The 14,113-nt window shown below is 49.8% G+C and overlaps 1 protein-coding gene across 1 annotated transcript in view; it reads right to left on the reverse strand.

The window, feature by feature from the left end:
- DOCK1 (dedicator of cytokinesis 1) overlaps positions 1–14,113 on the reverse strand; it is a 559,920-nt gene that overhangs the window by 450,008 nt on the left and 95,799 nt on the right. The window contains exons 15-19 of the mRNA XM_070363418.1: positions 13,444–13,542; positions 12,440–12,512; positions 7,512–7,615; positions 6,179–6,362; positions 242–339 (exon numbers count right to left, since the gene is read on the reverse strand). Of these exons, the coding sequence (XP_070219519.1) occupies positions 242–339; positions 6,179–6,362; positions 7,512–7,615; positions 12,440–12,512; positions 13,444–13,542 (558 nt within the window). The remainder of the gene's footprint in view (positions 1–241; positions 340–6,178; positions 6,363–7,511; positions 7,616–12,439; positions 12,513–13,443; positions 13,543–14,113) is intronic.

The raw sequence follows: 14,113 nt of genomic DNA on the forward strand, positions 1-14,113 counted from the left end.
ACGAGGTCCCTGTTGGTTACCCATTTTATATCGTAGCTAGCTTTTCTGACACGATGCTACCACACACTCGAAAGACTACAGCAGGGCGTGGGCATCCCTTCGATCTGCATCGAGGAACCAAATCATTCATGTGGCCTGCTCTCCCACCACAATGTGAAACCGAACCCCCGTGTCTTGGAGGCGCGGCTGTCCTAGGAGGCCGCACCGACCCCTGTTCCTACACTTTAGGACTACGTGTTACCTTCACCACCTCTCCGCCGTCCACCTTCATCAGCTGCCTCAGGTTCTGCTGCAGCAGGTTGGTGTTGGATCGCCACTTCAGGAGCCCCAGCAGATCCACTGAAAACGGGAAATGACAATCAGTTCCTCCCAGCAAGGACCCGGTCCCCCTCATGCACCCATCACATCAGTTCTCCAACATCACTTTTTGAACAGAAAAACCAAGTCTATTTGGAAATGTTCGCCAGCTAAATATTTCAATACTTTTCTAGAGGCATCCTTGATGCCCAGTGCAGCTGAATTCATTACTTTCAATTACATTTACCATGAAATGATTTACAAACAAAAGCTTCAGAAAGGCAGCTAGGAGCCCATGAAAGGAAGACCAGCCTTTCCACCTCCAAGAAGGCAAATCAGAGCAGCAGCAGGCCTGCGAAGCCGCTCCTGGCAGCTTCTCCCCAGAGGCTATTCCCTGCTTGAGAATAAGACTCTTACTTTTTAAGATAAAATAATATAAAATACGGGCCTCCCCGATGGCTCAGCAGTAAAGAAACTGCCTGCAATGGGGGAGACGCAGGAGATCTGGGTTCAATCCCTGGGTTGGGAAGATCCCCTGGAGGAGGAACTGGCAACCCACTCCAGTATTCTTGCCTGGGAAATCCCGTGGACAGAGGAGCCCAGCGAGCCACAGTCCAAGGGGTCGCAAAGAGTCGGGCATGACTGAGCGCCTGGGCATGCGATATAAAATAACCAACTCAAACGCAGTGCTGAGAATGCAAGGGGGCAGTCCCTGAAGGAGACAGGACGCTGGCCACTGCTGTACTGAGCCTGCCGCCCTCACCAAGGCTGGGCCTTTCCGGAGTCTTTATGTTTGTTTTCTAACAGAAAAACCACAAGTTGAATGCATTGGTTTTTGCAGACTAAAGACATTGTGTAAGACAATGTTGAGAAATGATTTTGTTTAAGGCATGAAGACAGACTCCAAAACATCTCGAGGAAAAGACGTGGGCCTACACAACTCTCACTTGAAGTCATATTAATATCCCATTATGTGAAGAAACACAACTAGCAAGACACATCTAATGTACTGTTTATGCTCATCAGGAATGAGCTTCTGCTACAGACACTGTCTCTATTAAAAAAAAAACCCTAGTCAATACTGAAAAGAAAAACATAATTTTGGCAATAAAGTAGAATTTCAGTGAACACAAGACAATTATAATTTAAGGATGTGAAAGCGTCAGTCGCTCAGTCATGTCAGATTCTTTGCAACCCCATGAACTGTAGCCTGCCAACCTCCTCTGTTCCTGGGGTTTCCCAGGCAAGAATACTGGAGTGGGAAGCTATGCCCTCCTCCAGGGGACTTTCCCAAGCCAGGGATCGAACCCAGGTCTCCTGCATTACTGTCAGGCAAGAATACTGGAGTGGGTAGCCATGCCCTCCTACAGGGGATCTTCCTGACCCAGGGATCAAACCCAGGTCTTCTGCATTACCATCTGAGCAATCAGGGAAACCCCATAAAGATCAAACCACATAAAAGGTGATAAGCACCAAACACACATTCTCATTTATATGGCCTCACCCAAGCACAGGTGTTGAAGGTAAGCGTTACAAACAGGAAAATGCAGGGGGACATCCTAGTGTATTTGGAATAGCATAGGTTCAAGCATCAGTTGGGCCATGCTGAGAGTTGGACCATAAAGAGGGCTGAGCACCAAAGAATTGATGCTTTTGAAGTGTGGTGTTGGAGAAGACTCTTGAGAATCCCTTGGACAGCAAGGAGATCCAATCAGTTATTCCTAAAGGAAATCAATCCTGAATATTCATTGGAGGGACTGATGCTGAAGCTGAAGCTCCAAAACTTTGGCCTTCTGATGTGAAGAACTGACTCATTAGAAAAGACATTGATGGTGGAAAAGATTGAAGGCAGGAGGAGAAGGGGATGACAGAGGATTAGATGGTTCAATGGCATCACCAACTCAATAGACATGAGTTTGAGCAAGTTCCAGGAGATGATGAAGGACAGGGAAGCCTGGCATGCTGCAGTCCATGGGGTCACAAACAGACATGACTGCACAACTCAACAGCAGCAAGAACCGCTTTATGACCTTGGACAAGTACCTTCACCTCAGTTTTCCTATCTGAACAATGGGTGCATGGTTCCCTAGTCACAGGGTTGGTGCAAGAATTAAATAGTAAGACATGGAAAAAGCACTTAGCATGATGGCCAGCAGGAAGACCTGCAGCAGCCATTCATCAAAGAGATGAACATTTTAGTCATCCATCAAGAAAGCTGACACATTTTAATTTCTAATCAAAAGGGAAGTCATGAGAAAGGCTACATCCTGCTCAGTCATGCTCTCAGTCCTGGGGTTAAGGGAGCTTTCTGCTGCTGCTGCTGCTGCTAAGCCGCTTCAGTCGTGTCCAACTCTGTGCAATCCCATAGACAGCAGCCCACCAGGCTCCCCCGTCCCTGGGATTCTCCAGGCAAGAACACTGGAGTGGGTTGCCATTTCCTTCTCCAATGCATGAAAGTGAAAAGTGAAAATGAAGTCGCTCAGTCAAATCCGACTCTTCGCGAGCCCATGGACTGCAGCCTACCAGGCCCCTCCGCCCATGGGATTTTTCAGGCAAGAGTACTGGAGTGGGGTGCCATTGCCTTCTCCAAAGGGAGCTTTCTACCTCATAAGAATTACCAGCATTTTTTTTTAAACAGAGGCTAGTTAATAATCTGAATCCATTCAAGCAAAGTTAGTGGCACTTTGGATTAGAAGGAGGCTGAGGTTCACCTCTACATTGTTCTTTTGAGAAAAGATCATCATGTTAGTCATTCAGTCGTGTCTGGCTCTTTGTGACCCTATGGTCTGTAGCCCCCCAGGCTCCTCTGTCCATGGGATTCTCCAGGCAAGAATACTAGAGTGGGTTGCCATGCCCTCTTCCAGGGGATCTTCCGGACCTAGGGTTGGAACCCGGCTCTCCTGAACTGCAGGCAGATTCTTTACCATCTGAACCACAAGGGAAGCCCTTGAGATGTTGGGAAATGAGAGAGGTCAGAGAGAGCAGGGACCTAGGGGGCTGGCCAAGCTTCCCCTCCTCAAAGGTGTCTGCAAACTGCTAATTGGCCCAGCTGTATCTTTCTGAGAACACCTTTGAGGAGGGGGAGCTTGACCAGCCCCTAGGTGCCCAGCGCTCTCTCAATCCCCAGTAGCCACTGCAGTCTGGCCTGTAACAACACTCTGTGTCAGGATTTCTCTGTTTCTTACTCGGCAGTAAGCTGATTCAGGAGAGGAACCACATCTCCTGCTTTGTCTGCTCTCTCCCACAGCATCCAGCATAGTGCTGAGAACAGAGACATTTCATACAAATCTCGATGAGTAATGCAGCCACTCCTTTTCCCTAAGTATCGGACCTTCGCAGGAACAAATCATGGTCTCGGAAAAATGACTCCCTCAAATGAGAATCTGGGACTCAACGCCAACTGGGGCAACTCCATCTCACACACCTGACAAGCCACCATCCCGAGAAGAGGCATTGCTGGCTGGTGTGAAATGAACAACAAAAGACGGGTCCCCCTGGCTCTCAGTAAGCTGCATCACTGAGAGCTGCAATTTCCTGGTTGCCCAGCAACAGCCGCTGCGGAAGCCAGGGTGCCCTGCCCTCAGTCCCAGGCAGAGGACTACCCTGAGACTGGTGGAACTCGAAGAGTCAGGAAGTCAGAGACAGCGAGACGCATCTCCCTGGGAAATTACTGTGACTTAATACCTTGAGAATATCCTGGTTGGCAGTCCTTTTCTCCAGGGACATGAGGGTTAAGGAGGATTCTGTGGGTGGGCCCAACCTACCTGCTATTCAGAACACTGTTTAATGGGGAAACATATTCAAATTGCAAATAACAGCTTCCAAACATGCTTCTGGAATATGACCCATAGGTAAGAGGGTGGCTTATGATGCAGTGAAGATGCCACGACACAGCAGAAGCTAAAGTACTCCATGAGAGAGGCTGCCCTGAGTTCAAAGAGGCCCTAGAATAGGAGTCCCCCACCTCTGGAATCCAATGCCTGATGATCTGAGGTGGAGCTGATGCAGCAACCACAGAAATAAGGTGCACAATAAGTGTGATGTGCTTGAATCACCCCAAAACCATCCCACCCAGCCCTCTACCCCCAGTCCGTGGAAAAACTGTCTTTCACAAAACTGGTCCCTGCTGCCAATAAGGTTGGGAGCTGCTATCTAGAAGGAGTAGCTGGTCATCGGGCGAATGGACTGTGAAGGCTGTATCCAGGGTGACATCTGACCTATGGGGTCATCCTCGCTATAACCCAGGCTCAAACCCACGCCCAACCTGCCAGTGGCATCTTTCCCGGGAATTAAACTTGTAAAGTGCCTGCACATAACCTACCCTTCCCCAGGCATGCAGGGAACCCAATGCCCCTGGGCAGGGTTTTCACCTGCTCAGAGCAGGACCCCAGGCTGGGAGAATTCAAAATGCACCAGGCAAACCGTGGTAAGAAGGTATTGTTAGAAAGATGTATCCAAATGGCCTTCAAGCATCTGAGTGCCATGCTACTCTCTGCCACACATCCTCCACACCCCACCCCGCCCCGCCCCACCCCGCAGCCGGTCCCAATTTACTCCTGAGACAAATGGCGAGAAACAAAGCTTGCAGAGACCAGTACAACCAGGAGGAGACAGCAGGCGGGGAAAGTCTAAACAGGGCCCACATACCCTACCCCAGTGCACCCTCCGCTACCAAGCAGGGGCTTCCAGAATATGGGCTACTTTTGGCCCTTGATTATCCTGTTAAAGTCCAAACGATGACTGTCCCTTGGGCCCCAGCTTTAAGGACAACCCCTGGGACACAATTCATGACAACAGACATTAATAATCAAAATCCATATCAAGTGGCTAAGAGGGAAAAATTGGATTTTCAAGCTGACTTTCAAGAGAACATGAAGGTACTCCGCACAGTTGTGAGACGGTCACATTTGGGAAGCTGGATTATTCAGTGTAGGGTCTGTGCAGAGGGGTCTCTGCCTCAACCAGATGGTGTACTCGGAATCAGAAGTGGCCCCCGGCCAGGCGGCCACAATGCAGGGAGGCTGCGAGCAGTGGGGACGAGGCCAAGGAGCCTCGCCGCCAGAGCAGGGAAGCCGGGCACCATCTGATGCTGCCTTAAGACCGTGCTTTGGTGTGAGTGCTTCAGCAAGGGGCGCCTTATCTCCCCGTCGGGGGGACTAGAAATGTTATCAACAGCAGCTTTTAAAAGTAAACGTAACTGGTAATTATTTCAATGAACAAAGAGGAGAGGGGAAGACCCAAGAGGGTGGAGTCTCACACCCTACACCTCCCATAGCCCTCATAGAGTCCTAGGAGACAGGCATATAACCAGGACACAGATGAGGAACACTAGCTTGGGGACCCTAGTTCAAGGTCATTCCCAGGGTTCAAGCCTGGGGCATTGGTCTGACTCCCAATTATGCAGACTTTGCTTTATGCCATGCTACCTTCTCTTGGCCAAAATTCTTTTTCAAAAGTATATTCAGGGACGTCCCCAGTGGTTCAGTGGTTGAGACTCGGTACTCCCAGTGCAAGGGACCTGGGTTCAATTCCTGGTCAGGGAACTAGATCCCACATGCGGCAACTAAGATCCAGGACAGCCAAACAAATAGATATCTAGATACGTAGATGGATAATTTTTTAAGAAAAAGTAAATCCATCACTTTGAGGTTCATCCTTAGGGTAAAAGCAGAATGTGAGTTTCAAAGCAGAAGGGCCGTCAGCCCCGCCCTCTTTCCCCGTCATCAGCATCCACACAGGCCATCACAGAGCAATGAAGGGCTCATGGGTAGGAGTCAGGCACCTGGGGAAGCCTCCTGCATCCAGCAGGGAGCACAAGAAAGAGGCGGCAGAAGGAAAAAACATGCGGAGAGGCGTGCAGCTCTCCACGCCCCACACCCACCGTTCTGGGTCAGCTTGGTGGAGCACACGAGCGTGGAAATCTGGAAGGAGTCCTTGCTGATGGTGCAGCTCCCGAGGCTCTGCATGCTCTTGCCTGTGGCCGAGTGGCCCTTCTCCTCCAGCTCGGCCTTGGTAGAGGGCAGGCTCAGGTACGTGCCCGCGTCCTCCAGCTTCTTCGCTTCCGCCTGCGGGTTTAAGGCCGCCACAGGTCACACGTGACTCATGGCCCCAGGCAATTTTTTCTACCCCCTTGTGATTCTTAATCCTTTGAACCATCATGACATTTGTTCTCTATTATTTCCTAAACAGTTTGCTTAATTTTTTAATGTTTTCTATTGGAGGACAGTTGGCTGACAGCGCTGTGCTTACTTACAGGCACACAACAAAGTGATCCGGTTACACATGTCGATGCTGTTTAGCTGCTAAGCTGTGTGCGACTCGTCTGCGACCTCGTGGACTGTACCTCACCAGGCTCCTCTGTCCACGGGATTTTCCAAGCAAGAATACTGGAGTGGGATGCCATTTTCTTCTCTAGGGGATCTTCCCAACCCAGGGATTGAACCTGCATCTGCTGCATTGCAAGTAGATTCTTTACCACTGAGCCACCAGGGAAGCCTACAGTTACACGTCTACATGTGTCTATTCTTGTCTAAATTATTTTCCCGACTAATTTGCTAAATAATATTGAGCAGGGGACCTCCCCAGTGACCCAGTGGTTAGGACACTTCACTTCCACTGCAGGGGGCATGGGTTTGATCTCTTATCAGGGAACTAAGATCCCACATGCTGCACGGTCAAAAAATAATAATAATAGGAAAAAAACAGCCATAATATTGAACTGAGATCCTGTGCTAAACTGCTTATTTTTAATATTTCCCTGTCCCTCTAGATGAATTCACACTCACAGAGCATTTTTTTAAACAGAATCTAATGTGTTATTATGGGCTTCCCAGGTGGCTCGAGTGGTAAAGAATGTGCCTGCCAATGCAGGAGATGTAAGAGATGCAGGTTCAATCCCTGGGTCAGGAAGATCCACTGGAGAAGGAAACGGCAGCCCACTGCAGTATTTTTGCTGGAGAATCTCATGGACAGAGGAACCTGGTATCCATGGTGTCGCTAAGAGTCAGACATGACTTAGCGACTAAAACAAACAAACATCTCCCCTTAGGAACAGCTAAAAAGCTGGTCATCTGAAATGTTCATTTTCAGAATTAAAAGTTGCTAGAGAGCACTGTTGCCACAAAGATGGGAGATGTCCACTCAGGCCAGGAAGCCCAAAGAGGCTTGAAGCAGTCAACATCAACAGCATCACACCAACAGAAAGAAGAACGTACCTTGTAGACGATCAGATCGTGCTCCCCGTCCCTCAGGGTGGTCCCATCATAGCGCATGAGCTTTACAAAAGCGAGGGCGAATATTTTCTCAGATTTGTCCTTAGCTGCAACAGAGATCAATAATCATTTTCAACAGCCGTCACGACAAAAATAACATCATAAAATGCCATGAGAGCTGCCTTTCTGAAAAAGTTACAAAACTGTTTTGACAGATGTTGAAGTAAACATAAATACACGGAGATGGAGACAATGTTCACATATCACAAAGGGATCCTTGGGCTCAAACTAATCTGTAAATTCAGAGCAATGTTAGAGTTTCCTCGTGGAAGTTCAAGTCAGAACCTGGAGGAAAGGGCCAAGAGCAGAAGGATGTTTGAAGGGGAACATGGAGAGGAGTCTGCAATACTGAAAGCCAAGAGTAACTGGAAAGAACTCACAGTGAAGATGGTGTTTGCAGCCTAGAGATTCACAGATAAACATGGCAGAACACACAGGCCATCACAAGTGACCACTATAAGGGGCAAATCCTTCCCTGAGAAAACAGACAGTCAACACGGAAGTCAAGACAGAGAGATGCCCACCTTAGGCCTCCACTGCACAGGCGGACTAAACACCTGAGCATGAAATTTCATTCGCTTTGGCGAGGAAGTTCTTCCCCCAAAATCAGCATGGGAGACTCAGTTCTTCATTTCATTCAAGATTCCACCAAGGAGTCACCTGCTTGGAAGCGACCAGCCTGCCCAGAAGAGCAATCGCAGACCCTGGTCTTCCCTGGCACTCAGCTGACCGGTCTTCACAATGGCCAGGAGCTGAACTGTTAGGTTTTCATTTGTTCAACAAAATTGTCAGGCTGAAGCCTAATCCCCGCACAGCTGTCCTGGAGAAAAGGCCTAAAAGGAGGCTCTTAAGGTTGAGTGGTCACAAGGCTGAGGCTCTGACCCCATAGAACGGGGGCCCTTATAAGAAACAGAACAGACACCAGCTCTATCCTCCTCCATGTGAGCTCACAGCGAGAAGGTGGCTGTCTGCAACTTGGAAGAGGGTTCCCACCAGACCCGACCACACAGGTGCCCTGAGCTCAGACCTGCAGCCTGCAGAACTGTAAGAAATCTCCACTGTTAAATCACCCAGTCTGTGGTATTCTGCTGTGACTGCCCAGCAGATTAAGACAAATCCCTATCACTACCAGATTACCAAGCCTGTACTGTGTGTGTGCATCTGCGTGTGTGTGCGTGTGTGCATGCGCCGAGTGTGTGCACACACGTGTGTGTGTATGTATGCGTGAAAACTTATCATTAGCTTCATCCACTGGATTTTCCCATGAAAGAAACGTTGTGTATTTTTTCACTGCTATTTCCCCAGTGGGTAACGTAGTCCCGCTATATATCAGATACTCAATAAACATTTGTTCTAGTTGGGGAGATGCCAACAAACGAGTTCTTTCAGATAACAAAGAAAACAAAAGTCAGGAGCTTGTTAAAGCGTTATGATGGGAACAGGGATGACCCAGCTGGATGGTCAGAAAGGTCTCTCTGAGAAGACAGACTATGTATGACCCAAGATGTAAACCCTCCAGGAAAAGAGATGGCCAAATACAGAGGCCCTAACAAGGAGCGGCCTGGCTTGCTTGGGGGCCGACAGCCAGTGGGGCTGGTAAGCAGAGGGGAGTGCAGGCTCCAGGGTGGGCAGGTGCCCGATCAGGTAGACATGAATGAGGCCTCTGGGCTGAAGAAATGGATGTGTGATGAATTTTCAGAGATGCAAGCTGAACACAGCATGGAACCATTGAGTTCAAGGCTAGAAAATAACTTTAAAATTACAGATCCCAGATTCTATATTTAGAGATGAAACAACAGAGATCCAAGAGCAATACCTCTGCCCACCTTGAGTCAGAGGCTCAGAATACTTACTGCAGGACACCACTGAATGAGGTAGTGTATCTCACTGATCTTTGCATTCCTGGAATATAATAGGTGCTCAGTAAATGCTAGCTAATGAGGTGGGTGATAATTGACTAACCAAAGATAAAAGGACAGATACAGGCAAAATATATGTACGCTAGGAATCAAAAAATAACTTAGTGAAAGGGTTCTTGAAAACATAAAACTTCTCAGTGTTCAAGAGAGAAGGAAGAGATCCTTCCAAGTTTGTGCTGTGCTGAGTTGCTCAGTCGTGTCCGACTCTTTGTGACCCCATGGACTGTAGCCCACCAGGCTCCTCGGTCCATGGGATTCTCCAGGCAAGAATACTGGAGTGGGTTGCCATGCCCTCCTCCAGGGGATCTTCCCAACCCAGGGATCAAACCCAGGCCTCCTGCCTGGCAGGTGGACTCTTTTCCATCTGATCCACCAGGTTCTAAGTTTGGGCAGACATGAAGAACATTAAAGCATGTCTCTGTGAAATCAGCCGTGGTTCAAGACACGTGACCATACCTGCCAGCAGACAGCTTCCCCCAGCCCTACTATTAAGTAGGACAGAATTTTAAAGCGCACCTTTAAATTATTAACACTGCCTCTTTACATCAGGAATGGACTGCAATTATCACATGTTCATTAGCAGCCATGATGAGGCAGACAACACATTTACACGTCAGGAGTCACAGAAGAAGACCTCATGCCCCAGAGGGCAGGCAGGGCTGCCCACCCAGCCAGCCCCCCTACAAAGAAGGGAAACTCCTGGGAGGTCGGCCTCAGAAGGCACACATGTGCCCACATCCAGAGCAAACACCAGCTGATGCATCCGGAATTGCTAACACGTTGCAGAACGGCATTAGACAGCTCACATACCAGCACCAAACTTTCCCAGCAACCCCAAGGACAGAGCCCAGCATGAGAAACCCCGTCACCTGCTTCCAGAAGAGGTAAAGCAACATGTTTTGCTGGGGAGAGTAGGGAGGGGGTGCAGTGTGGCCTCAGCTCGCCCCATTTCTGCCCCAGAGTGTGCGCAGACGAGGCGGCGTCAAGGGCCCCCCTGTGGCCCTCATCGCTAGGGTGGCCCACCAACTTCACCATCATCACACTTGCTAAGCTCCACAAGTTCCCCCAGCCCTGCCAGCTGTGGCTGGGGAGACTTCATTAATTATGCAACTGTATCGTGATAGCGTCATGTCTGTAATGAGTACTTAAAAACTGACAAGGAAAACAAGGATTTGGAAAATTGAAATGCTACCGAAGAGATCCCTCTGCCCTAGTCTAATCTATTAATTAGGGGGAATGATGGTGTTCTAAAGGGGGAGCATGCTTCTGAGAGAAGTCCTCTGTGCATTCGAGAACTCTGCCTGCCCTCCAGCGGGGCTCCCCACCCTCACCTCCCCAGCAGCTCCTGCCCCCCGCCACCACGACTTCCACTGTGCAGGGTGCAGAGCCAACCACAGCCTCCAGGACTTGCCTCAGGTCCATCTAGTCAAGGCTGTGGTGGTAGTCATGTATGGATGTGAGAGTTGGACTATAAAGAAAGCTGAGAAAGTTGCTGGGAAAGTTTGGTGCTGGTATGTGAACAGTCTAACACCATTCTGCAACTTGTTAGCAATTCCAGATGCATCAGCTGATGGTTTCTGTGGATGTGGGCAGATGTGTGCCTTCTGAGGCCAACCTCCCAGTGGTCATGTACGGATGTGAGAGTTGGACTATAAAGAAAGCTGAGCGCCGAAGAACTGATGCTTTTGAACTGTGGTGTTGGAGAAGACTCTTGAGAGTCCCTTGGACTGCAAGGAGATCAAAGCAGTCCATCCTAAAGGAAATCAGTTCTGAATGTTCATTGGAAGGACTGATGCTGAAGCTGAAGCTCCAATACTTTGGCCACCCGACACAAAGAACTGACTCACTGGAAAAGACCCTGATGCTGGGAAAGATTGAAGGCAGGAGGAGAAGGGGTTGACAGAGGATGAGATGGTTGGACGGCATCACTGACTCGATGGACATGAGTTTGAGTAAGCTCCTGGAGTTGGTGATGGACAGGGAAGCCTGGCGTGCTATCGTCCATAGGGTCACAAAGAGTCAGACACGACTGAGCAACTGAACTGAACTGAACTGATTCTATGCCAAGCACTGTGCCAAGGGGAGGGCAGCTTCCACTTTGCCTGGTCATCAACCCCCCCTCCCCGGGCATTTCCCCCTCAGGCTGAGATATTTGGAAACACACACAGAGTCAAGGCTGAGGACCCCGCCCACCCCTGTGGCTCTGGTCCCCACAGGGTCGTGGGTGATAAACACGCCCACTGAGGCCACCCTTCCCCTGATGCCACTACATATACAACTGTATCATCACTTGCGTTCCCAAATCTTAGCTGACGGCCAGATGGATACAGCCCACAAAGGGCAGTAATGCGTCTTCCCCGTGTAACTTTGTACTTGGTGGCTAACAGAGGGCTAGATCCTTAGCAGACAATGAATTCAACACAGGCTATGAGACAAACTTCATCTTCGATGCTAAATCCTTCTGGAAGGTGAGTGATGCGAACAGCCGTTCTTTCCTCCCAAAGTTTTGGCATCATGTCCAAGGCTATACCAACACCGGCGAGAAAAGGTCAGCCTGAGTTCCAGATGCCAGTGGCCGCCAGCAAAGCCAGAGAGGGCTCAAGGTTTTCAGCACCAGCACAAACAGCATTAAAAGCAATTTGTGAAATCTGTCTGTTACAGCTCAGCGATTTTCTGACAGATGGGACAGGATCACAAAACAAATAGGAAAGACGAAACCCAAGGGCAGAGTAGGAAGGAAGGGCACCTCACTGGACAAATTCGAGAAGAAAATGAAGATCTCCAGGGAGCAGCTCAACCAGAGCAGACAGCACTTCACAGGACTGAGTTCACCCTGACATGGAGCTGGAGTGTCAAGACCTCCCTATATTACGGTAACCACCATCTAGAACAATCCAGAATAAATGCACAATAATAAATACACACGGGCTAACGAAGCGTGTGGCTACTCACAGTCCTGGGATGATCTGTGTCGGAAGGTAAACCGGAGGTGACTGCGGTTCACGTCCTCGATGGGGATGGCCACCTGCGCGATAAACAGGGCAAGTCAGCACCCTTACGGCACCTTCCCCCACAATCGGCTTCATTCCGCTGAGACATCCTGGAACACTCCACACACTTCTACCCCACAGGGTGTGATCTTCCCAAAGGCAAATGCCCTGAACACCAAATAATGCTGTCCAGGATACCACGTGGACTGGAAGAGGAAGCTGAATTTTTTTTTTTTTTATGTGCTGATCCTCACAGTGAAGCGTCTATTTTTTAAAGTTGCCATTTATGTTTTTAGCCCCAATTTGGAGGTACCTATGTTCCCTCGTAACTGTGGAGACCTGCCGTTGGCTGCAGCAGAAGAAGTTCTTTCAGGACTTAGAGTAAAAGGAAAAAGACCCAACACATGCTGCCTTTAAGCCAAGAGTGTCCGTAATCTCATAGCTGACGTTTGCATTCCAGAGCCAGCCACTGGCCTGGGGTCCCAATACCCAAGCCCGCGGTGTGCGGGCTGGTTCACGGTGGGCGGGGTGTCGGGGGATGCGCTAGGAATCTCGGAGCATCACAGCTGAGGGAACAGGATCCATCTCCCCAGTGATGTCCTCCATGTACTACCACCACTATTTTTTTTTCCATTTGCTGTAAAGACAGCACGCCTGACATAAAACAGACCTGAGAAGAGACAGACAATAGCTGTCTGTAAAGGACTCTGTTGTTTGTCTCCAGGAAAGTCTTGCTTTTACATCCAAAAGGAGATGAGAGTAAATGTAAATTCCAAGAAACCCCAGCAAGGCTCCTTAGCAACCTTCCTGAACGACTTTGTTGAAAGCGCCCCAGGGCTGGCAGAAGGTACCCACTGGCAGGCAGCCCTGGGGAGCGGGGGGAGGTGCGAGGGGGCGACGTCCTCAGGATACAAATGAGCATCTCATAACCCGCCCCATAGGAGAACAGGGTCATGGAGATGATACCTTAACCGTCTCAAACCAGCGTGGCTGTTTCACTTGGTAGTAAATCACCGACTTGTACTCTGAAATCGCTTCATCACCAGCGCCCGGGAAAATCACATGCTTTAAAAGAAGCATAAAGAGTTCGCATCAGCCCTCGTCGAGCCTGACACTGCATCCATCTCCTCCTCCCGCCCCTGTTAGATGAGCCGGGAGAAGGAGCAAGGTTGCCCCGGGAATGCCAACAACCCGGGGCCCACAGAACACGCCCCACCCAGTGACGGGCTGGGGCCGGCGGCCAGCAGAAAACCTTGCCTGCAGACATCCAAATCTTGATGGCCACACGGTCTGGAGATGCTACTGTCTTCCACCCTCCGTACCCCTAGTAACGTTCACCCTGACCTGCAGGAAACCGCCTGTCTCCTGGTGGCTGGAGAAAAGAGCTACAGATCAAAAAGGAGCTGACCTTTCTCCATCCTCTTCCTCCAGACACTGACCATTCGGCTCTAAGGAAACACCAGAAAAGCCCAGGAGCAGCATTGGCCTGTTTCCAGAGAGACGGCAGGGCAGGGCCACTGGATGTCGGCCAGAGACAAAGGATGCACCCACCTCCAGGCAGAGCCGAGCCTCATGGGTACCCGCAAGTTACTGCCCTGGGCCACGTGGGCCCCGGGAAGCCCAGGATGCAGTCATG

The sequence above is a fragment of the Bos mutus genome, chromosome 26 (genome assembly GCF_027580195.1).
Source record: "Bos mutus isolate GX-2022 chromosome 26, NWIPB_WYAK_1.1, whole genome shotgun sequence".
In the NCBI taxonomy this organism is placed as follows: Eukaryota; Metazoa; Chordata; class Mammalia; order Artiodactyla; family Bovidae; genus Bos; species Bos mutus.